Here is a 24154-nt window from a genome sequence, read left to right as displayed (position 1 = left end):
GAGGGGAAGGAATCATCACACATCAATAAAGAATTAATGAACTGAACGCGATCCTGGGATCCTGTGAACAGAAGGGCGGCACAAATACTATCAATCACTCCTGCAACGTGCCCAGGAGCAGGAAACAACATGCGGGTGGGGGGGGCGTGGCTCTACTGCGCAGACCGGAGCATCCTTCAGCCTCCTGGGAAGGAGGCCTTCCTTCCCTTATCGCATTAGGCCGTTCTTCCTGGCCAGACCCCAGAGCTCTGTCCCTGTCACCTCCTTATCAATGGAGTGGAGGGAGCCCGGCCTCTGTAGCCTGTGCTGCTCCCCTTGGGGACCTGAGCCTGTTCTCTGACCCCAGCTTAGAGGAACTCGGTGTTGCCAGGCCGGAGAGAGAAACAATGGGCCTTCCGGAACAGGATGACACCCCCTCCCGCCACAATTCTGGAGCAGCTGCGTGGGAGGGAAGATGGAGGGGCCCATCCTGGGGCCCGTGGATCCGAAGTTCAGCCTGTCCCCCCATCCCCACCCCGAACCTGAGGGAACCTTTGGCAGTCCTGGACGTCCAGGTTGTGGAAGGAGGGTTGAGAGTGCTCCCGACCTCAGAGAAACCTATTCCTCTAGGGATGAGGTGTGTAATTCCTGTCCCAGAAACCCAGCTACACACAGACACAAGCCACGTCGGTTACAGATTTAATGAAGTCCGAAAGGCATGCGCGATCGTGTTCAGAGATAGGGAGGCCCCGCCAGGCTCTCTCTCTGCACCTCAATAGAAACGATGTGGTGTCCAGGTACCATGGCCAGGCCCAGCACACGGGGTTCCCCGGCAGAGAAGGAATCTGGAAAGAAGAGTCAGAGCATCAGAGAGGCAGGCCAGCGTCGGCCCCGCCCCTTCTGTGCCACGACTTCTAGTCCCAGAAAATAAGGGGTGCAGCCAGGCACTTAAGGGGAAATGCTTTGCGTGAGGCTTCGCCGCATTCCCAGGCGGGTGTGCATTCCCCGGGCACTGACCCGACGGCTTGAGGAACTCCTGCGCCGAGCCCAGGATAACATTGCAGTCGCGGTCGGTGCAGAGGAAGCAACCGACCAGTGTCCGTCCATCTGTCATGCGAATGCGCATAGTCTTGTTGAGCAGCGCCTCCAGCTGCTGCCTAGCGCGCGTAGCCGGTGAGTCCTCGCGCTCCCCATCTGAGTCCTGAGCGGGGCGGGACAGGCGCTCAGACCGCGCCGCCTCGGCTGCTGCCCGCCCGCGGAACCACAGCTCCCGACAGCCCGCGGGGCGCTCACACGAAGCCCAGAGGCTGCCGGGAGCTGCAGTTCCCCCTCCGTCCCCCCATCTTGCTCCCCGACGGCCCCTCAATCCCAGAACCCGAGCTAACCCCTGCGCTGGAGCTGCTTTGACGCCGGCTGCAACAGCCATTCTCCTCTCGCAACAGCATGGCTGGTCCAGCTGCGGCCATTTGTTCCCGGGCCTCCTCCAGCCCCTTCAACTTCCTAAGAACCTTTGGTGTCCGGTGGTCTGAGATCTCGCGAGCGCTCCCGACCTGTTTTCTTTCGCGAGATCACCTCTCCTCCTCCTCCTCCTCCTCTTCGTCTCCGGCAACTGCAGAAGTATCGCGAGCTTCTATTTCGGCGCTGAGGCTCACTGAGGCCTATTACGTTGGATGTACCAAGATATCGCGAGAAATTTTCAACTCTAGTTTCTTACACATCCTTTAAGGAACCCTGGAATTTAGCGAGAATACCTTTTTTCATAATCACACTCCTCCCCTCCCTTGTTTTTCTGCCTCGCGAGACAGTATGTCCTGAATACTCCCTGTAGCCTAGGGTACTGTGAATGAAAACGGAGTGTGTTCTCTTTCCCGCGGAACTCCTGAGGACAAAACTCAAATTACTTGAATGCCTGAATCGGACTACGTTTCCCGTGAGCACGCGCAGCCCACGCTCCTCTCGCCCATTTACAGCGTTTGATCTCAGTGGCCGGTGGCCGGAAAGGGACAATGGTTTCCATGTCAGCGGATAAACGCGCTCGCCTTAGCTCCCGGACCAGAGGGAGGATGAAACAGAGAGTGCGTGCCGAAAAACGAGGAAGCAACTAAAGGAGTCGGTGACCGATAGAGCAAGAGCCATGGCACGCCGGGGCCTAGTGGCCGGGCCAGACTTTGAGTATTTTCAGCGTCGCTATTTCACGCCGGCCGAGGTGGCCCAACATAACCAGCCCGAAGACCTCTGGGTGTCTTACCTGGGAAACGTGTACGACCTAACGCCGTTGGCACAGGAATACAAGGGTAAGCGCCACACTTTGGGCCAGCGTCGAGGGTGTGTTTGGGGGGTGCTTGGTTCTTGGATGGGTAGCATTGACGGCAGCTTCTCCTTCCCAGGAGACCTGCTGCTGAAACCCATCGTGGAAGTTGCGGGCCAGGACATCAGTCACTGGTTTGATCCAGACACCAGAGACGTGAGTTCTGCTGGAACCTGGGGTTGGGGGGAGGGGCACTGGAGAGCGGGATGAAGAGGAAAAGCAGAGGCTAAACAGAGCCCGAGATAGTGACTGCTCCGACCCTCCTCCCTCAAACCCTGCTTAAAAGATCCGCAAGCACATAGATCCGCTGACCGGTTCCCTGAGATACCGCACCCCGTGGGGCCGCTTTCTGCACGTGCCGCCTCAGCTGCCCCGTTCGGACTGGGCCAATGATTTCGGGAAGCCTTGGTGGCAGGGGTCGCGTTACGAGGTGGGGCGGCTGTCCGCCAAGACCCGGAATATCCGCATCATTAACACGCTCACGTCGCAAGAGCACACTCTGGAGGTGAGAACTGGTGCCCGGGGGCAGGTTAGAGGGAACCGAGAATCCCAGCAAATCTCCAAGCAGATCTGCAGGCCAGCAGCTCTCCACAACCGGTGGGAGCTGTATTTTCTTTCCTTTTAGGGGTAACTGAGGAAAGAAGACCACCTACATCCCCAGGGTTAGGAATTAAAGGTGTGGCTGGGCCACAGGGTACAAGAGACTTTTTCTTAAGCCCAGGGTGACAGTTTGTGCACCTTAGTGATGGTTGTCCTCGGAAGCTCTTACACGCTGTGTTTTTGTACAGCAATTGCAACTGGGCTCTCTTATTAGTCTACTCTATTGTGGGGATGAGGTGAGGGGGCAGTGACTTTAGGGCCATTTGTTTATTACAAGTGGCTGCCATAAAGGCAGGTAGGACTTGGGGGCCATTCGTTGCATGCTGGAGCTCCAACTTTATTTCTGGGACTGTGGAGCGCCTTAAGCTGCTCTCTGCCAAGGGAGGCACTCTGATCCCAGCTTTGGGTTCCTGGCCTTTGCGTGTGTGTGTGTGTGTGTGTGTGTGTGTGTGTGTGTGTGTGTGTTTGCTCGTTCAACCCACAATTCTGGGTGGGGTGCTTTCGTGTTCTCCAGGTGGGGGCCCTGGAATCAATGTGGGAAATCCTACACCGCTACCTCCTCTATAACGCACATGCTGCCAGCTACACATGGAAATATGAAGGGAAGAACCTGAACATGGATTATACCCTGGAAGAGAATGGTATCCGGGATGAGGAGGAAGAATTTGATTATCTCAATATGGACAGTACGCTCTACACACCTGCAGTACTGCTGTACTTCAGTGATGACCTCACAGAGCTATAGAAAGAGAGATGTATGCTCATGTAGGCTCAAGACATATTTTGAGTTTAGCTATTTCTGTGACCTGTAGAAAAAGAGATGGGGATGGGGCAGGGAGGGCGGTACCTGGACCTAGACCTCCATTCTACTCTGGGAGCTGGCCTGAGGTTCCCATTCCCTACTGAAGTGTAAAGGTCCTATTCCTCGGGTTAGTTACAATTTACTCTGAGAAAGTTAGGAAGAACGCTAGAAGTGAATTAATTTTTAGGAATGATACAAGAAAATAAAGTATCTTAGATCATGGAGATGTAGAAGAGGATAGTCAGATAGAGCTCAGGCAGAACTTTTCGATAGTAAGAGAAAGAGAAGTCCTACACAGGGATGAGGGATGGAAGAACTTTTCTGGCAATGATGGAAATGGGATGACTGTAGGAAGATGGGATCTACAAAGACAGGAATAGGAAGTGTCTATATCACTCGCCATATAAAACTGGCTAATCTCTCTTCTGACTAGTATTCGGCAGCCACCAGGTAATTCAGGCTAGATATTATGCTATGTGCTTTATACACCTCATTTAATACAACTATCCATAAGACAGACACCATTACCACTACTTACAGATAAATCTTCTGAAGCTTAGTAAGATTTAATAGCGCAAAAGCCACACTACTTAGTAACCAGATTGCAAACCCAGGTCTTCCCAATTCCAAAGTCTACGTTCTTCTCAATGTCCAGGCTCACTGCACAATGGGAACCTGTAGGCCTATTGTGTAGTCAGCCGCGGTGTTGTGCTTTTTTGTTTTGTTTTTTTAGTTATTGCCTTTGGAAGGGACTTAGCACAGTTCTGCAGTGGTAGAGAGGACACAGGGAAGGCCAAGTGTAAGCTGAGTAATAGCTGATGAGTCTACTTCATGGTTAATCCCGTAGGAAAACTTTCCTCTGACTTTTCTGAGGCAAAGAGGTGGGTATATACTGGTTCCAGGAAAATTAGAGTGGGAAAGGGCTTTTGGATTGGGACACTTTAGAAGGGGGAGCAAAAAGTAGGCATGTATATTCATGATGGGCCTGTGCTTCTGAGGGAAAGATGAGGAAGACAGGGTCGACTTTGCCAGATGGTGACTCTGCAAGAAGGGGCTTGACAGAGGTGATGTAAAGAGAGGAGCTAATTGGGGCTTCCCTAGTGGCGCAGTGGTTGGGAGTCCACCTGCCAATGCAGGGGACACGGGTTCGTGCCCGGGTCCGGGAGGATCCCGCGTGCCGCGGAGCGGCTGGGCCCGTGGGCCATGGCCGCTGGGCCTGCGCGTCCGGAGCCTGTGCTCCGCGACGGGAGAGGCCACAGCGGTGAGAGGCCCGCGTACCGCAAAAAAAAAAAAAAAAGAGAGGAGCTAATTAAGTCAGAAAACTCCTGGTGTTCAAAAGAGAACAACCATGTAGGGCAGTGGCCAGATTTGGTCCCCTATGACCTAAGGAGGGAAGGGGAATGAGAATCACAGGTGAATTTCTTGACAGTAGCAGGCTAAAAAAGCAGCAGAGAGATGTTAGTGCATCTTTGTGGAAGGTGGCCCCCTATGAGACACTGGGTAGGCTGCAGAGGAGTGTGCTGAGGGGCTGACTATGAACGGCATGGACAGAGGTGAAGACATCTGTATCCACCTGCAGTTGTTTCATGTGTATCTTGTTTGCTCAGTTAAACCCTAAACTATTTGAGAACCAAAGCTATGCTGTTGCTGTAACCCCCAGCCTCAGGGCCTGTGCCTATGGGATCTGCCCAAACTCGTCCCTCCTCCAGGGTTTCCTACTTTAGTACCTCTCGCCAGAAACACATCCCTTTCCTCACACACCCAGTCACTCTCCAAGTAGATTCTATCTCCTAAACATCTCTGGAATCCATCTTCTTTTCTCGAAGCTGTTATCATCACCTCTGGTCTGGACTGCTGCGATAACTTCCTAACCAGTCCTCCCATTTCCTCTTCTGTCCTCCACACACAGCAGAGTGAGCTCTGAAAAACAAACCTAAACACCTAACTTTCCTCCTTCAGATTCTTCAGTGGCTTCTAGCTGCTTTTGGAATCAAGTGCTAAATCCAAAGACCTTGCATATATCAGCCTCTACCTTGCATCACCCCTCTTTGTTCACTGGCTTTCTGTTCACTAAAGGTTTTCTTGCCTCAGAGCCGGCACACAGGCTGTTCTCTCTGCTTACAACACTCTTCCATCTCCCACCTTGCTAATCCTACATGTTTCTTCCTCACAGAGACTTTGCTGATTTCTCGATGCAGGTCAGGACTTTCTGTTAAATTTCAGAGTGCTTATTACAATAGTAATGTTAAAATTATGGATGTAATTGGCTGGCTGGCTGCTAGATTGTAAACTCATGAGGGCAGAGATCGTGTCCATCTTGTTCACTGCTGTATTGCCAGTGTTGGGCACACAGTTGCTGCTCAATAAATTTTGACTGAATGAACTCAAATGTTAAGTGAATTCCTCTGCCTCTAATAACTAGCGGATGGGATGTTGTGTCCTTGGTGGGGGGCAAGGTGGGACCAAGAAATAGGATGTCTGGATCCTATGCTGTCATCTCTATCCACAGGTTTCTCTTTCCTTGTTCGCCATAGATCCAAGACCAAAAATTACTCCATAGAGGTTCTTCCTCTCACCAGATTTTTGAGGCAATCGACCTGTCTTTTCTCTACATGGCCACCAGGTGGCTGTAGTCTCCTACAGAGTGAAGGAAAAGGGGCCCGGATGAGGGAAAACACTTCCAAGTTCTAAACAGGTTAGGATTAAAGGTAGCCTGTGGAAACGTACAGGTGAGAGGGAAGGATCAGAAAAAAGGGAAAACAACATGGGCACTATTCCATTAGCATTAGGTTTATTCCTATTTTTAATTTTTTCCATAAGCACATGCCAGGAAAGGAGTGTAGTTTGGGAAATAAAACTCACGGGATAGGACAAGGGGTCTGATCACAGGTGTGGGTATGTACAGGGTGAGGCACAGAACTATGGAAGGAATAAAGATCACAGATTTTTAAGATAATAGAGTATGTTCATTTATTCTTAGAGGGTTTTGTTTTGTTTTGTTTGTATAAAGCTTTCTACTAGGCACTACCTTGGTTCTCTAAATATCCAAGACTGTATATTTGCATGAGGAGTATGTAAATAGTGCCCAGTCCTAAAACCTAGGAAGTAAATAGAACGTGACTGTAGGTCCTTTGGTAGTGATCTCTTCCATTTCGTAGGGAGGTTGGGTGGTGGGTGGTATATTGAAAGGAACGTTGCCTGTCCTCAGTAAATCGTAGCAGCTTCAAAGAACTCAATTTGCAAATATTTCCCACAAGGCTCAGTCACTATATCAAGTATCATTGGGGGTCATAAAAAGGTGTATGTTCTTTGCAGGAAGCTTGCTCACTCAATGGGCTAAAACATACACACATGAAAAGGTAAATGAAAATAGTACATGGTAAAGGACCAAATTAGGGTACAGAAAAGTTTCCACCTTCATGGCAAATCACAATTGGGTTCTTAACCTGGGCCTCCAGAAATGACTTCTAAATAGTGTGTGTGTGTGTGTGTGTGTGTGCAGATGTGTATTATCTTGGAGAAGGGTACTGTAATTTCCATCAGTCTCAAAATGGCCCAACCCCCTGCCCCTGAAATAGTACACACACAAGCACAATAATAAAGACCCTCAAAAGTAAAATATCAAAGGTGACAATACAATGTGGTTCCTGGATTCCTGGCACCTGCCTCAATGGTCTACTTCAACCTGATACACCTGTGTTCCCATGGCGGCAATTCCTAAAACTTGAAGCCTTGGGGCTAAGTTTATAACTAGTCTGAAACATTTTACTGCCCCAAATTCTGATCTGTACATACCCTGGAGCTGAGTGAGGGGATCTATCATTTGGACTTGGGACCATAACACCGAGTCATGACATCAGGATAAGGTTAATGTACCCAGTCCCCACAGCTGAGTTTAGATTAACTACATAGATGTGTTGATAATGGGAGAACAGCCACTTTATGATGGAGCAGCAAGAGTGCATGGAGGCTTAGCTGTAGAGAAAGCAGACAATCTGAAACCTGAATGGTCTTGGAAGTCAAAGATTAAGCATTCAAAATACAAATAGATATGCAGTCCATATCTATTTCCCAGGGAAACACACACACAAAAGGTGGTGAGTGAATAAGTGAACTGAGGCCATTAAAATGGGATCAGGGGTCAAGAAGGTTGAGACGAGGAACAATATGGATGAGACACTGCTAGAATTAAGTCCCTTTCTTACTGGGAGCCGCCCAGCTCCCACCCTTTGGGAGCTTAATGTTTAGTGGGAACTTGGGCATCCAGTTTCAATCATCTGACTTAATCATCTCTGTATCCCCAACAGCCATATAATGTCTGGCATAGAGTGGCAATAAATACGTTTGTTTCAGGAATGAATGGCAAATGTAACCCCCACTACTTGAAATATGTGAACTCAGGAGTCAAATATATTCAGATACTGTGGTGTCCCTTGCTACTTGCCCACTCTCACTATTTGAAGAGAGCAGAAGAGATCTGGACAGTGAGTGACATTTGTGCTGATAAATTCTTCCAGTCCTCCTAGAGAACAGTAAGGAGGAGGAAATATTTCCTTGCCCTTAATGAACAGCCTATAGGAGTAGATATTACTCTACCACAGTGTATCAGGTGAGAATGTATTTGGCTGCAAGTAACAGAAGGCTGAGCTGGGGCTTAACTATAAAGGGTTAAATTTTCTCACATAATGAGAGAGTCTGTGGTGTAGTGACTCCACTAGATAGTTCATCAACATCACAGGTTGCTCCTGTTTTTGTCTTCATGATTATCTCCTTTTTGGTTGCTCTACTTCCTGTCCGTATTGTGGGCAGGAAGGAGGAAGAGGGGAAGGATGAAAGGGCAGTGCCTAAATCAAAGCAAAAAATTTTCCCAGACATCCTTAGCAGAACTTTGACTACGTCTCATTGATAGGACATGTATTACACAATGACCCTTAGCTGCAAGGGAGTCTGGGACAGTATTTTGTATTGACATCCACAACAAAACCAGGGACCACTACTGTGGAATGAGAAGGGATACTGGGTAGGAACTAGTGATGTCTTCCACAAGAAGTATGAAAGTGCTATTCATCCATTCATTAACAAAAAAGTTATTAATAAGCACTTTGTGCCAGGTACCGTTCCAGGTACGGGGGATACAGCAGTGAATGAGACAGGCAAGGTTCCTGCGTTACTGGGACTTATACTCTGGTGGGATAAAAAAACATGTAGACAAGATCATTTCAGATAGTGCTAAAAGCTATATATTATGTATGTGTATATACACATATACATATATGAACACATTATATACACACACACACACACACACAAATACCAAAAGTACTATAAAGACAAAGAAACAGAATTACAAGAGACAGTGATGGCTGAATGATCAGAGACTTGCCTGAGATAATCACAAAGACTGATCTGTATTACCTGTAGTTCTGCATTTACCTGCATTAATCACTTAATCATCATAACAAACTTAAATACTGTTTTTACTTACACTGAAGAAAGAAGGAGACTGAAGCACAGAGAGGTTAAGTAACTTGCCAAAGGTCATACTAAGCAGCAAAGGTGGGCTTTGAAACAAGACAGTCATAGGCCACCCACTTAACCACTGAGTGGCATCACCTCCCTGCATGACAAACATAGGCTGCTGTTCTAGTCACCTACTGCTGCTTAACAAAACCATCCCAAGACTTAAGTGGCTTCAAACCACCACCATCATTTATTTTGCTAATGAGTCTGTAATTTGGGCAGGGTTCAGTGAGGACAGCTCATTTCCGTTCCAAAAGGCATCAACTGGTTGGATTACTAGAAGCTGGAGAATTCACTTTCAAAATGGCTCACTCACAAATGGCTGGCAAGTTGGTGCTGTCTACGGATTCTTCTCCATGAAGACCCCATTCTCAGGGCAGCTTGGGCTTCCTCGTAGCATGGTAGCTGGGTTCCAAGAGCAAGTGTCCCAAGAGAACCAGGAGGAGCCTCAAGCACCTTTTATAACCTCACCTCAAATCCAAGGGGAAAGAACTAGACCTCACTTTTCAGTGGGAAGAGTGTCAAAGTCACACTGTAATAAGAGCATGCTGGATGTGAGTTGTTTTTGTAGCCATTTCTGGAAAATACAATTGACCACAGATGCACTGGAGGCAAAAGGAGGGATATCCAATCAGTCTCGGGTAGGAGCGGAGTGCTGAGTCTTTCTTGAAAACCAAAGTTGGAATCCTGGCCCCACCATCCATTTATTCAATTCATTAACCTAATACTGAGCATCTGCTGTGTATCAGGCACAATTCTGGACTCTGTGAATACACTAAATAAGAAGACACAATTTCTGCCCTCGAGGAGCTTACAGGTTAGTGGGAGATTCAGAGAAGTTTGTGAGCCTCTTTTCACCTTGCTTCTACTTATATAAAGCGGCCAAGGGAAGTTTTGTTTGCTTTTTTGTTTGTAATTGGAGTATCGTTGATTTACAATGTTGTGTTAGTTTCTGCTGTATAGCAAAGTGAATCAGTTATGCATATACATATATCCACTCTTTTTTAGATTCTTTTCCCATATAGGTCATGACAGAGTACTGAGTAGAGCTCCCTGTGCTCTACAGTAGGTCCTTAAGGGGAAGCTTTTAAAGTTCCCCCGTTTAAAGTCTTCAAAGGCTTCCAACTCCTCTTAAGAGGACATAGGACACCCTTACGGTTGTCCACAAGGCCCTGCATGATTTGCCTCTTCCAGGCTCTTCTTTTTTTATATTTTTAATTTATTTTATTGAAGTATAGTTGATTGACAATGTTGTGTTAATTTCTACTATACAGTAAGTGATTCAGTTATATATGTGTGTGTGTACATGTATGTAAATATATATACACACACACACACACACATACACATATACACACACATTCTTTTTCATCTTTTTTCCATTATCGTTTATTACAGGATATTGAATATAGTTCCCTGTGCTATACAGTAGGACCTTGTTTTCTGTCCATTCCACTTATAATAATTTGCATCTGCTAATCCCAAACACCCAATCCATCCTTTCCCCCCTGCCCAAGCCCCTTCTTTATCTCCCTGTTGGCCTTTCAGTTTCTGACACTCCCCCAAGCTCCTTTCTGCCAGGGCCTTCTCACATGCTGTTCCTCTGCATGGGACACTCCACCCTCCACTCATCACCTGGCCAACTCCTGCCCCTTAAAGGCTTTGCTTAAATGTCACTTTCTCAGAGAAATGCCTTGGGAATATCTACACCCAGTCTGGGGAGATGAGGGAAGGCTTTCTGGAGAACATCATCTAAAGCTGAGACCGGAAGTACGAGGAGGCAGCCAAGCGAAGAAGTGAGAGTGGGTAAGGAGGGAGAGTAAACAGCATGAAGAGCGCAGAGTTTGGCAGTGAGAGTATGTGGAGAGCTCAGACGCAGAAGGAAATGCAGAACGGTAAAGCCAAGAGGAGATGGGAGGCCTGAAGAGAGTGGGCAGTAAGAGACATGGAGGCCAGACTAGGTCCTGCGAGACTTTGTAAATCAGGTTAAGTTTTTTTTTTAATTGAGATACAGTTCACATACTATAAAATTCACCCTTTTAAAGTGTACAATTCAAGGTTAAGGGTTTTATAAGGAGAATGTCACAATCAGAATTGCATTTTTGAATGTCAAGAGAGGATGGATTGGAGGGGAGAAAAAGAGAGGAGAGAGTGGAGACAGGGAGACTGATGTTATTGCAGCAGTCCAGGAAAGAGATGAAGGTGGCCGGAATGAGGTGAGTTAGTGGCAGTGGAGATCAGAGGAGATAAACGGAAGTTAAGAGAGAATTACACAACTCAATAATTTATTGGGAGGGGGTCTGAGGCAGAGGGAGGAATCAAGAATGACACCCAAGTTTCTGGCCTGGGTGGAGGATGATGAATCCACTGACAGAGGAGGGAAATGCTTGGAAGAAGAGTTTCATGGGGAAGGAAGATGATGTGTTTTTAGTTAGCTATCTGAAGTAACTCCAGGACATGGAAACACAGATGTCCAGATCTTACCAGATATGTGGTACGATATCCTGAATAGAGCTCTCGGCTAGAGTTAAAGGTTTGGGAATTACCCGCAGTGAGTAACTGTCAACCAAAGTCAAGGATGAGATCACCTCAAGAATAAAGTGTGATCTACATGCAAGGCCTGGGAGGAACAATACCTAAGGGAGGGGAGGAGAAGGAGACTCAGAAGTACGAGCCAAAGTGGTGAGAGAGACCCTGGAAAACGGTGCCCGGGAAGCGAAAGAGAGAGTATTTGAGAGGAGGGAATGGTAAACAGTGTGAAATGTCACACAGTCAAGTAAGGTGAGGACTTGAGCATCCACACATTTACTGAACAGCAAAACAGTGGTGTGTTAGAGAAGTCAGACAGTAGATGGATGAGGTATGAATGAGGGCTTCACAGAAGAAATCCAGCTGCACAGGGAGGAGTTTTCTGGCTTTGTAACTATGGACAGAATACTTTTCTTCTTTTAGATTCCATTTCTTCAATCACAAAATATGAACAATAGAAGTAAGGATTCACTAAGGGCAACAGGCATAAACCAGGACAAGGTCACTTAAAAAGAAGCTACCTTACACTGTGGTTGAGAAGATTAAATATAAGGTATGGGGAAATGCCCAGCAGTACTAAAGGCCCTTGGGACAGGCACTCGAAATTTTTAGTTTTCTTCCCTCTCCTTGTGCTAGCCATTCTTTATTTAGTAATGAATGCTTCCCTTGGGATTTCCTGAGATTCCACACTATTCAGCATCTAGGGAACATCTGTCATGATTAGGAAATTAGTAGACCGTATCTGTGACTAACATTTGGTTTCTAACCTAACAACAGTGTTTGTGCCTCTACTGGGAGAACTGAGTATAGTAAAATGTGGTTTGTTTCCTATCATACCAGAGTTGATCTTATTTAAATAAAGCAGGGGAAAGCAAGGAAATGGGGCAACTATTGGGAACAAGAATAACTAAAGTCGGCCCTTTGCTCCTTCAGTTTAAGGTGTTATTCATAACCCAGGTTGTCAATCCTCTCACCTTACAAGCATCTTAAGTGAATCCCTCTGAAGTGAGAAATGGCGAATAGTAAACGTGACTGTTCAGAACACTAGCTACCAACTCTCAAGTGCCTTACAGCCAGTGCTTTATGTAAGTTAGCTCAAAATCTTCACTACAGCCATGTGAGGTAGGCATTAATATCCCTGTTTGACAGATAAGGGAGCTGAGACTTGAGGGATAAGCTGCTTGCCCAGGGTTACTGTTAGTAAGTGGCAGAACTTGGATTCCAGGTGCTACCTGAATCCACAGCTCAAACTCTTCCTCTGAGGGAGGCAGTGAATAACTTCATTACCTGGCTCTGGAATACATTTTAGAAGTTATATAGTTTGGGAATACAGCATCTTTTTTAAAAAAAATTAGTCAATTTTAATTTACTAATCATATCCAATTTAGTCTGAAATTAACTCTCCCTATCCAGAGAGATAGGTGGGGAAAGGGCCCAGGAGCAAGCAAAGGGGCAGGAGGATGACAGCTTGGGGCTCGCCAGGAAAGGTGTCAGGGCAGTTCTGCTGAAATAACCAGGGCTTAACAGTAGGTGGAAAGCAAGGCATTCTGGCTGGCCAGTCAGTGAAAACCTATTAAGAAACTGTTAAAAGGCAATGTCAAAGGGGAAAAAAATGTTTGGTTTTTGCCATTTTGTATAGGACTGTTATATTGTTTCCATCATAGTGGTCAATCAAAGCAGGTCTAAAAGAAACTGGGAGGGAATTCCCTGGCGGTCCAGTGGTTGGGACTCTGTGCTTTCACTGCCGAGGGCGCAGGTTCGATCCCTGGTTGAGGAAGAGTCTTAACCACTGGACCGCCGGGGAAATCCCGTCCTTTTCTTCTTAAGGTATCCCCTTTACTCAATGAATAGCAAAGGAAAGGATTCAGCTAAAAGGCAGCAACAGAAGTATGAGCAGACGTGAGATCACAGACTCACACAGATCACAAAGACTATTTCAAGAAGGGGGTGTTGAAGTTAAGAACTCAGAAATTTCCTCTTAGTTCAGTAACCAGGTTGTTGGTCATCTTGCGAAAGCAGTTTCTGTAGAGAGGCTGGGCAGAGGGTTGGAAAATGAGTAGGCAAGTAAAGCAGCCTGAGTGTAAACAACTCTTTCAAGAAGCGTGGCTGTGAGTGGGCACAGCGAGGTAGGGTGGCAGCTTAGGGGTCCAGAGTGTCTCTTTTAAAGTTGGGGAGATTTGAGTACATTTAAATGTGGTTGTGAAGCAGCAAGGAGGATGGGAGATAAAGGAGAGTTAGGGGATCACTGTTAACCATTACACCCTGAGAAGGTGGCAAGGCTGGGAGCCAGAGCCCAAGTGCAGGCATTAGCTTCGGACAGGATAGGAGGGAGGAAAGGACAAATACGAATACAGTTAAATATGTAGTCTTAGTGTCAGTATTTCAAGGGAGTTCTCATCTGATGATCTGTCTCCTAGAGGGAGACGATAAGATGTTCTACTGAAGCATAAGGTGGAGGAGGTTTGAGGAATTTGAGGAAGGTTTGAAAAAGTCACCACGGAGAACCGAAAGGAAGCTGACTAGGCAAAAGGATTTCTGAGCAGGGACACTAATCTGGAGTGGTCATGGTGTTCTGACACCATGTGGTCATGCAAAGTGCTCCTGAGTGTAAACAGACAGCCGAAGTGATCCAAGGTTGGGGGTCTGCAAGAGGTAAATAAAGAGGGTGCTGAGACGCGGGCAGCAGAGTGGCTGAAATGACAGACCATGGAATCTAAGTTGGACAGGGAAGGAGGGGAGAACATGGTAGAGCTGATTAGGAGAAAATGGAAGAATTAAGGGATTACAGGGTCTCATGGGTCCAAAATAGTGAATAAATGAGAGAGCTGGAAGGATAGAAAGCTGTAGCCAAAGTAGGAGGCTTGAATTTAATATTTCAGAACAGGTAAGAATCTACTATTTCCTAGAGGTGGGAGAGAGAAGTGGAAATGGTGAGAAAGGTCTCTGGTTACAGCGTCGAGGGCAGGACTGAGCCAAGCGTCAGTCTTCGATGAATGAGGGGAATGATCGGGAGGAAAGCAGATGACAGCCAGGGAGAGAAGTGGAGGGGTAAACAGCCAGACTGCTGGAGCCTTAAAGAAATAGGGCCTTTTCACACAAGATGGGAAACAACCTTGCAGAAAAAGAATTAGATTCCTTCAGATATGAGGTCTGTACCTATGTTTATTTTCCATATTACTGTGTTTTAAACTTTTTGGGACTACCAAACTTGATGAACACATGTTAGATACTATCTCCTGTTCTCTCTCTCTCCATATATTTTTAAGATTATTTTTTTAAACTTGAAAAGATTTTTAAATTTTCATTATAGAATATGTGTTACTTACAGAAAATTCCAGGTAGAGAAGCATAAAGATGCAAAACAAAAATCACTCTTATCCCTACCACTCAGCAGAAACCAGTATTAACATTTTAACCACTTCCTTCTAGTACCTACATGGCTGTGATTATACTACATATATGGCTTTATATTGTTTTATGCAATTAACATTAGATCATAAGCATTTGCTCATGTCATTCTGTCAGTGTGGCAAAAGGTCAACAATCAGTAAATCCAGGTGAAGAGTATATGGGTGCTCACTGTACTTCTTCAACTTTTCTGTAGGCTTGAAGTTTTTCAAAATTAAGAAGTTACAGGTGGGGGGAAGGGATAAATTAGGAATTTGGGGTTAACAGATACACACTACTATATATAAAATAGATAAACAACAAGGACCTACTGTATAATATAGGGAACTATATTCAGTATCTTGTAATAACCTATAATGGAAAAGAATCTGAAAAAGAATATATATCTAAGTATATAACTGAATCACTTTGCTGTACACCTGAAACATTGTAAATCAACTGTACTTAAAAAGAAAAAAGTTACAGATGGAAAGGGAACTAATCACAAAGAAAAAACAAGTGAATGATAACACAAGATTCAGGATACTGGTAGGGCAGGGGGCAGGAGAGGAATGTGAAATATGGAAGACCATTACGAGGCTTCAAAGATGTTACTAATGTTATATTTATTAAACCGATACTGAATACATGTGTTCATTTTAATATTCTTTGTGGTTGATGTATGTTATACATACTCTTTTGGACCTGTGAAATAGTTCTCAATAATAGATATAATTTTTTAAATTAAAAACCTCCTTTCTGGGCTTCCCTGGTGGCGCAGGGGTTAAGAATCTGCTTGCCAATGCAGGGTCCACGGGTTCGAGCCCTGGTCCAGGAAGATCCTGCATGCCGTGGAGCAACTAAGCCCGTGTGCCACAACTACTGAGCCTGTGTGCCCTAGAGCCCGCGAGCCACAACTACTGAGCCCGCGCGCCTAGAGCCCATGCTCTGCAACAAGAGAAGCCACCGCAATGAGAAGCCCACGCACTGCAACCAAGAGTAGCCCCCACTCGCCGCAACTAGCCTGTGCACAGTAACGAAGACCCAACGCAGCCAAAAATAAAATAAATTTATAAAAACAAACAAAACAAAACAAACCTCCTTACTATCATGAACTTACCACTCCAGCTGTATGAGGTCCACATACTACTTGCTGAATAGTTTCTTACTCAACCTAAACTGCCCTTCTTCCTCCTCTCTGCTATATAGGCCTTAGTTATGTTTTGGGGCCTACTTCAAGTACAACTACATATGAAAGTCCTTCAGTCCCCCTCCCCTCCTCTCCCTAAGAGCTCTCTTCTCTGAACTCTCAGATTTCTACAGCCCACAGCAATCATCACTACCACATATCCTTAATTAACTTTTTTGTGTGTTTATTTCTGATCTCAAATGTCTCTCCTCCCTCCACCTAACTAATCCCTTGGTCACTAAAACATTTTCAAGTTGCTTTAAAAGATGCACAATGAAAAACAATGAAAAAATATGTTTCCCTTCCCAGTAGTAGTGACTACAGTTTCTTGTGTATTCTTCCAGGAATATTCTATGGAAATTCATATTTTTTTCCCCTTTCATCAATGGTACCATATTATACATGCTCTTCTATAACTTTCCTTTTTCCCTTCATATTTTAATTAGTTTTTAAACTAGAACCTCACTAATGTCCTCTAAAGTCTAACTACATTACACACATTGATTATACTTTGCTTCCGTACTTTTCTCCTCAAAGAACGAGAAATTAGTGAGGAATGATTTCTTTAGAGAAATCACACTACTTTTTGTCCCATTTGGCTTCATTTGTTAATGTAATCATGACACTACATAAATTTGTTTACACAATACTGTAAAAATTCAAAATTATCAATAAAGCTAAATATCCCCCTTGACTATTATTTCCCAAAAGTAACCACTGTGACCAATTTGGTATGTATATGTCCAGAATTTGTAAAAGGAATTTATATACATATAAATGTATCTGTAGAAACACATAGTATTGTTTTTAGTTTCTCTGAACATAAATGATATCATAATGTATATACTGTTTTGCAGCATGCCTTTTTCCATTCAACAATATAGTAAAGAATCTGACTATGTAGATGTAACTCATTTTTCTTGACTGCTGTATAGTTTATTTAGTTATTCATTACTGTTGGAAATTTAGAGTGTTTCCAATTTTTTGCTATTACAAACAACGTTGTAATGAATATCTTTGTATGTGTCACCTCATGCACAAGTGTGATGACTGTTTCTCTAGGGTAGACGATAAGAGGTGGAACTCTGTAACAGAAAACATGTCAGTTTAATAATGTACTAGATAAATTAACCATTGCCAGTTCTGTAGTACAGCTGTTATAAGTAAGTTATACATGTGACCATCAATTTTACATATTAGTTCCTTTAAAACCCTAGGACATCCATTGACTTATAAGTCATTTAGTATATAGAACAAAGAACAGCAGACTAGAAGTTGGAAGATACAGGTTCAAATTCCGGTTCTGTCCCTAACATCTAACTTGATCTTAGGCAATCCTTTCGACATCTGGGCCCCAGTTTCTGTACCTACAAAATTAGATTAAAGTGATGTTTCCTAAAATACGGTACCTATACCACTGGTAGCATGCAAGATGCTTTTATTTTTATTGACTTTTAATAATTATTTGTATTTTAAAATAAATTAGGAAAATTATAATTACCTTATCAAATCAAGGATTTACGGATATTATTTCTTAGTTATATAAAATTTACTTTTTAAAGGACATTTGTTTAAGTTAAAGAAAAGTGAATTGAAAAGGAAAATAGTATGCATATAATAGTATAGGTGGCATGTAAATATGGCAAGTCATGACTATGATATATGAAGGACTGAGGTTTCTTGCTTCACGAAATCTAGAAGAGGTTAGATTAAAGCAGTAGATCCCAGACTTTTAGATTACAGTGACCAGTAAAACATTAAAAAAAAAGAAGTTAGTGACCAACATGGAGTTCCTGACTTTTTATTGTGCTAATTAATGACATTAAGAACAAAACCAAAAAAAAAAAGAACAAAACCAAACCTATATACCCATCACCATTATTTAACAGAAAGATATTAAAAATATTATTTTGTAACTATAACACAAGTACCTGTATGTTGAAAAATTTTCAAGTTGTACAGAAGTATAAAAACTCATTTTCTTTCTCCTTCTCTCTCCCTGTAACATCTATCATAGACATCCTTCTAACACAGATCTACCTCATTTTTAGAACATTTTAAATAAACATAATATACTGTTAAATACATTAGCATATATATATTACATATTTGTTTCATATAAATATAGCATATTACACATTTATTTTATATAAAAATATATGAGAAATATATAATGTCAGAACAAAGGACACAGCTCCCCAGGAAAGGACAGGTGGCAACCTTACTTAGCCATCTAAACACTGGTTTAGATGACCTTCTCTCTAAAATTCCATGATTAAGCCTAGAAAATCCTCAGCGTTTACATGCCTTTCATTATTACCACTAACTTCTATATTTCAAAAGATAACTAGGAATCTCTTTAACATCTCCTTCGGTAGTAAATCACAGACTGCAAAGTGCTTTTTCAGTCCTTTGATCTTCTTGTTGCATGAGTTCATGCCTGTGCTCTATTAATCATTCTCATAGGTTCCCTACATCAGGGTTTTAACCTGGGCTCCATAGGTTTCAGGATAACATATGTGGTATTTTGTGTAGATACAGTTTTTCTGGGGAAAGGGGTTTATAACTTTCTATGATCCAAAAAAAAAGGTTAGAAACTATAGCTCTGGATGTTTCTAGCTTTTGCTTTCAATAAATAATCTTATTATTGGCTTGGGAGTCCCTTACAATTTTCTTGTTCTTTTTTTTTTGCAGCAGCAGGGGTTGGCATCTAATTTCTGGTTTGCATTTGACAGCTGTATTCCTGAGTTCCTGTTCTCACTTCCTTAATGATCTTCTCATTAAAAACAAAAAAAATCTCTCCTACCAATTAGTTATACGGTATTTTAATTTTTTATTTTATTTTTATTTTTTGAAGTACAGAAAGATAGAAAAAAGCAGAGTGGTGCCCACTTTGGAACTGACAGGCAGGGACACAAGCAGCTGGAGACAGCAAGACACACAGGCACATATGAAAGGCCTCAGGACAGACAGAATAGACAGCTAGAAGAAATAGAGAGGAACCTGGAAACACAGAAGGAGAGACACAAGAACTGAGCACACAGAGAAGAAGCATGGCAAAAAACCCAGACAAGCTGGCAAGGAGAGAAAGGAGAATTACTGACAGACAGACAGAGAGGCAGGCAAGATCACCAAGAGGGACGCAGACAGACAGACAAACAGAAAGGGGGAGAGAGAGAGAGAAGGAAAGCAGACAGAGAAAGAAAACAATAAACAAAGAAAGAAGACAAAGTGATAATAGCGTTTTATACTACATAGTGCTTTATAATTTATAAAGTGCTATCACATACATTATTGCAGGCAGACAGGGAGAATCCAGCAGACAGATGGGGTGATGGAGGGATACAGGCCAATCAGACAGAAGAGAGGGAAGGTGGCCAATCAGAAAGAGAGGCTAGAATGGAGCCCAAGACAGACAGTTAAGAGGAAAGACAGAACCAAGAAAAGAGAAGTGAGAGAGGAAGAGAGGGAAAAAGAGGAGAGAGACAGAGATAGAGGCTGAAACAGTTAAATTCAGGAATACAGGCAGTGAAAAAGCAAAAATGAAAGAACAGTGCATTGTGTGTAAAAGTTTTATCATCATCTTTCTGAAGAGAACTGGATAGAGGCTGTTGTCTGTGCTTCCCCCAAGGAGTTATAACATCTCTAAGGTGGCATGTGAGAAGAGCCAGAAGGAAGGATGAAAAAGGGAGAAAGTGTTAGTAAGAAGCAGAGTTTTTTAGACTAGGAGGAAGACAAACTTCTTGGACAGGCCTAGGTCAACAGCCTAAGAGTACTGCTGAACCTAAAAGGATCTAGATTCATATTCCTTTAAAGAATTCATATAGACTGGGAAAAGCAGAGTGGGCCCCTATCTACTCCATGTGCATGTAAGCTCAGCTTACAAACCATCTGTACTTATTAATTGTTCCTATATTTACAAGGTATTTTTCAGTACTACCAGTGCTTTCATGGCTTTTCTCAATTAATACATAGTTCAGTGATGAAGAGACCAGCAATGGCGTGTGGTCATCAGGACAACTCAAGACGCAGAGCAGAACAGGATATTAGGACAGAGGCAAGCCCTTCCTAAGCACACCTCAGGTCCTGGTAGTAAAAGCGTGTAACTAGCAAGCAGTCAATCAAAAAGACAAGTACCATAAAATAGAGTCAAAAAAACAAGAAGCAAGAAATGGCAAGCCCAGTGAAATGGGAAGGAGTACTGACAGACTGACAGAGGAAGAAGCATCCAGCAAAACAGGGACAGAATTTGGAAGGAGTGCAGCAAAAAGCAATTAGACGTACATGTGTAGACTCTTCTCTCGAACAAGATCCAAGAAATGTGTAGTGACTACCTCAGAGGAGAGGAAGTGGGGGGTAGGAGGGAGGCTTACTCTCATACTGGATACTTTTAGTACTTTAAAAATTTTGTACCATGTGTATGCACTATCTATGTAAAAGCTGATAGAAAAAGGAGGAGAAAAAAAGCAAGCAGAGATGTGGACAGCAAGGGCCAGCCAGGCAGACAGATAGCAAAAAAGCAGAAAGACAAGGAGAGACTGGGAAAACGGCAAAAAGATTGAGGCAGGCAGACTGTGTGAGGGGCCAGAAAGATAAAAAGAAAAAGAAAGAACTGAAACAGAGGCAAGCAGTGAGAGAAGGCAGGGTAGGGGATATGGCAAGAAGGCAGGTAAGACTTTGGGGCAAGGGGGTCACTGACAGGTCTGCGGTAGCGAGACTATCACCATTGATGGGATGCTGGAACAGCGGAAGCCGAGGGAGAAAATGCTGATAAGCAGACACACTAAAAAGATACAAGCATTAAACAGTGGGACAGCAGCAAGCAAGCAGAGTAGACAGGCAAGAAGACATACATAGAGGGAGGCCAGGAAAAAGCATGAACTAAATAGACATAAAGAAGAGAAGGAACAAGTAGAAGGCAAGATAAGAGGCAAACCAAGACACGGAACCATGGTAGGGCCTGGAAGGTAGACAAACCAAGAGACGGAGACTAAAAAAGTGATAGAGACAGGCAGGCGGGGAGACAGATGGCTAGAGAGAGAGTGGTGGGCAAACAGCCAGAGAAGCAGACAGACAACCAGAGAGAGAAAGAGGCTGCCAGCCAGTCCGGGAGGAGCAGACAGGCAGGCAGACACCATGCTAGGAGCAAGCAGGTAGAGGGGCAGGCGGAAACAAGGAGAGAAGAAAAATCAAGAGATCAGTAGGGAGAGAAGAGAGAACGGGAGATGCAGGCAGGCAGAGGAGGAGACGGACAAGAGGGAGAATCAGGCAAATTAACAGATCCATATGCAAAGCGCACTCGAGAGAACGATGAATGTTTGTACAGGGATGCACACAGCCACCTTTCGCCCCCCACACCTGCAGCTCATGGCACATGTGGCAGGCAGGCAGGCAGGCAGAGGCGCTCAGCACAGAGGGAGAGGGCGCACCATGATGCGCAGGGCTGCCCACATGCACGTGGGGACACTCTTCCCAGACACACACCGAGAGGCCAGAAAGAGGGGGAGTCAGGCACACATGAGGAAGAGGCACACGCAGTCAGAGCCCGGAAGACAGAAGTAAACAGAAAGAAGACAGAGATGGAAAGTCACTTAGAGGTGACAGAGCCTGGGAGTCAAAGGATGAGAAAGGACAGTCTCGGTAAAAAATAAAGACACACATACACAGAAGCCCATGTACAGAAAGAGGGGGATACCCAGAAGGACTAGTACACAAGGACCGAGAAAGAGGACATAACAAAATCAAATGCAAGAGAATAGGAGTTACACTCAGTACAGGAATGATATGGGAGCAGAAACAAGAGAACTCCGAAGTCCAGGTTAAGAAAAAGATGGAAATCAATGCTCAATAAAGAGCATTAGCTGGGGTTGGGGGGTGGCACATCAATAAAGAATATTTAAACCTTGTCAGCAAAAATATGCCCTGTCACTATTACTTTCTGGTTGCTGCCTACCTACCCCTCCTTCTTCAGGGGCTGCTGGGTGGCTGGCAGCTATACTCAAGAGACAGAGAAATAACCCAGGAGAGAAATGATTCCACAGGCATGGGATGGGAAGCAAGGAAAAGGTCAAAGTGAGATCAAAAGAATGGGAGGAAACTGTAGTAAGAAAAGGGTGACAAGAACGAAATAGGGTTGAACTGAGCTATTTGCCCTTCTTCCTCTGCTAGCATTGCTCAACTGGCAAGTTTTATTTTATGACTTCTCTGACCAAATCTCTGGATGAGAACGCTACTTTTGGACTCCTTTTCAACCTTCCATCTGATTCCTGATACCACTTTAAAGATAAACATTGGAGTACAGTGGGAAACCATGGGTCAGAAAGTCAGATGAAAATCTGAGTGTAACCCCCTACCTCTTTCCTTTTCTCAGTCCCAGTTACTTTTCTTTTTCATGGTACCTCAGTTTCTTCCACTCTATCAGTGTTGGAGATCATGGAGGAAGGGAAATATACTGAAAACAGGAGAAAAGAGAAAATAATTTCACAATCTTCAGACTTAAAAGAGAAAATAATTTCACAATCTTCAGACTTAACTCTTTCCCCTTTATTCTAAAAATCTGTTCTATTTACCCCCTAAATCAATTTCCCACGTCAGATGAATTTTATATTCAAGTAATTGGGGGGAGGGGAAGGCGAGGTAAAGGAGAAAAGAGTGAGGATAAAATTTACAATTATAAATCACTGAAAAGGCTGGGCAAAGGGGAGAATCAAACATGGACTCCTTTGAAAAAAACTCAATCATCGTATCTATTCATATCTCTCCCCCAAAAGTCACTAGGATTTCTATCACTTTTTTAAAGAAAGAAAAAAAAATCCAGTACCCCTTCTCACTTAAAAGATACATAGACAATTAAATGCGTTTTGACTTCAATGAGGTATGTAGAAACAGAGTTATATATAAACATATATTTCATCTTTTTCCTTTTCAATGCCTGAAGGGGAAAAAAAAAACCTTCACATCAAACCACTCCCTTCTGAAGTATTCAGAAAAAAAAAAAAAGCTTTTCTTTAAGAGAAGGGAGGTGGGGAGGAAGAGACTAGTAAAGAAAAAAAAATTTAAATCTAGTTGGACTAGTATCTAACTAGTTAACCTTTAACAATTTATGCTGATGTCAGACTGAGCATGAGTACTGATTAATGCCCCCCCTCAAATATTTTTTTATAAGGGGGGAGTTAGTCACAGCAGCCATTTTTGTTTTATGCAGAAATCCTTCATGCCCCCCCCAACGCGCACACACACTCACTCACACACACACACTCAGTACACAAGGAAAATATCTCTATTAATCTGTGCACTAATCAGTTATAAAAAAGGGAGAAATTTGTGGGTTTCTGGGTAGAGGCTAGGAGATGGGGGTATAACAGGGAGGAGAATGGGGGGGTGAAAAATGAAATATTAAGCCAGCCATTTTGTTTTAAAAGGGGATTTTTCCCCCCTCTCCCTTTCTTCACGGAGGGGGTGGCGGTGCTGCAGGGGGGGTTGTTTTAAAAATAATTTCCAGGCGGCCATCTTAGTGCCTCAGCTCTGAGAAATATTTCTGAGCGCCCCCCTCAGAATTTAAATATATTTAAAGCAACGGAGAGGGGGGTAGAGAGAAGTCGAAAACTTTTATATATATATATATTCTTTTAATCCTCTTCTCTTGTTCTCTCGGGAGGAAGGAGAGAAGAAAAAAAAAGTCCTCAATTCTCCCCAAGAAAATTTTTGGGGGTGGTTTGGCCCCCCTCGTCAGACGGCGGCCCCGAGGGGGGGGTTTCGGAGGGGGGTGGCCCGGGGGTTTTGGGGGCTGGGGGAGGCGGTGAGGAGGAGGAGGACGCCGCCGCCGAGGAGGAGGAGGAGG

At 44.1% G+C, this 24154-nt stretch overlaps 2 protein-coding genes across 5 annotated transcripts in view; one reads left to right on the top strand and one right to left on the bottom strand.

Moving 5' to 3' along the window:
- Window positions 1–665: 665 nt before the first annotated feature.
- Window positions 666–24154, bottom strand: part of NAA38 (N-alpha-acetyltransferase 38, NatC auxiliary subunit) — a 24074-nt gene continuing 585 nt past the window's right edge. Inside the window, exons 2-5 of one of the 4 annotated variants that reach the window (XM_082678253.1) lie at window positions 22668–22765; window positions 1365–1710; window positions 997–1180; window positions 666–824 (exon numbers count right to left, since the gene is read on the bottom strand). In XM_082678253.1, coding sequence (XP_082534379.1) covers window positions 712–824; window positions 997–1180; window positions 1365–1445 — 378 coding nt within the window. In that variant the 5' untranslated portion in view covers window positions 1446–1710; window positions 22668–22765 and the 3' untranslated portion in view covers window positions 666–711. Of the gene's footprint in view, window positions 825–996; window positions 1711–2227; window positions 2312–22667; window positions 22766–24154 lie in introns of those variants that run through there. The other 3 variants (XM_082678250.1, XM_082678252.1, XM_082678251.1) reach the window with 3 other exon arrangements.
- CYB5D1 (cytochrome b5 domain containing 1) lies at window positions 2108–3632 on the top strand (the record flags this gene model as incomplete). The annotated part of the gene is made up of 4 exons (XM_082678255.1): window positions 2108–2273; window positions 2367–2443; window positions 2574–2792; window positions 3402–3632. Exons 1-4 carry the CDS (start codon window positions 2114–2116, stop codon window positions 3630–3632), a joined length of 687 nt encoding a protein of 228 aa, XP_082534381.1. The 5' UTR covers window positions 2108–2113.

Source organism: Grampus griseus (assembly GCF_964374135.1).
Source record: "Grampus griseus genome assembly, chromosome: 20".
NCBI classification, from domain to species: domain Eukaryota; kingdom Metazoa; phylum Chordata; class Mammalia; order Artiodactyla; family Delphinidae; genus Grampus; species Grampus griseus.
This window is presented reverse-complemented; position numbering and strand designations above follow the sequence as displayed.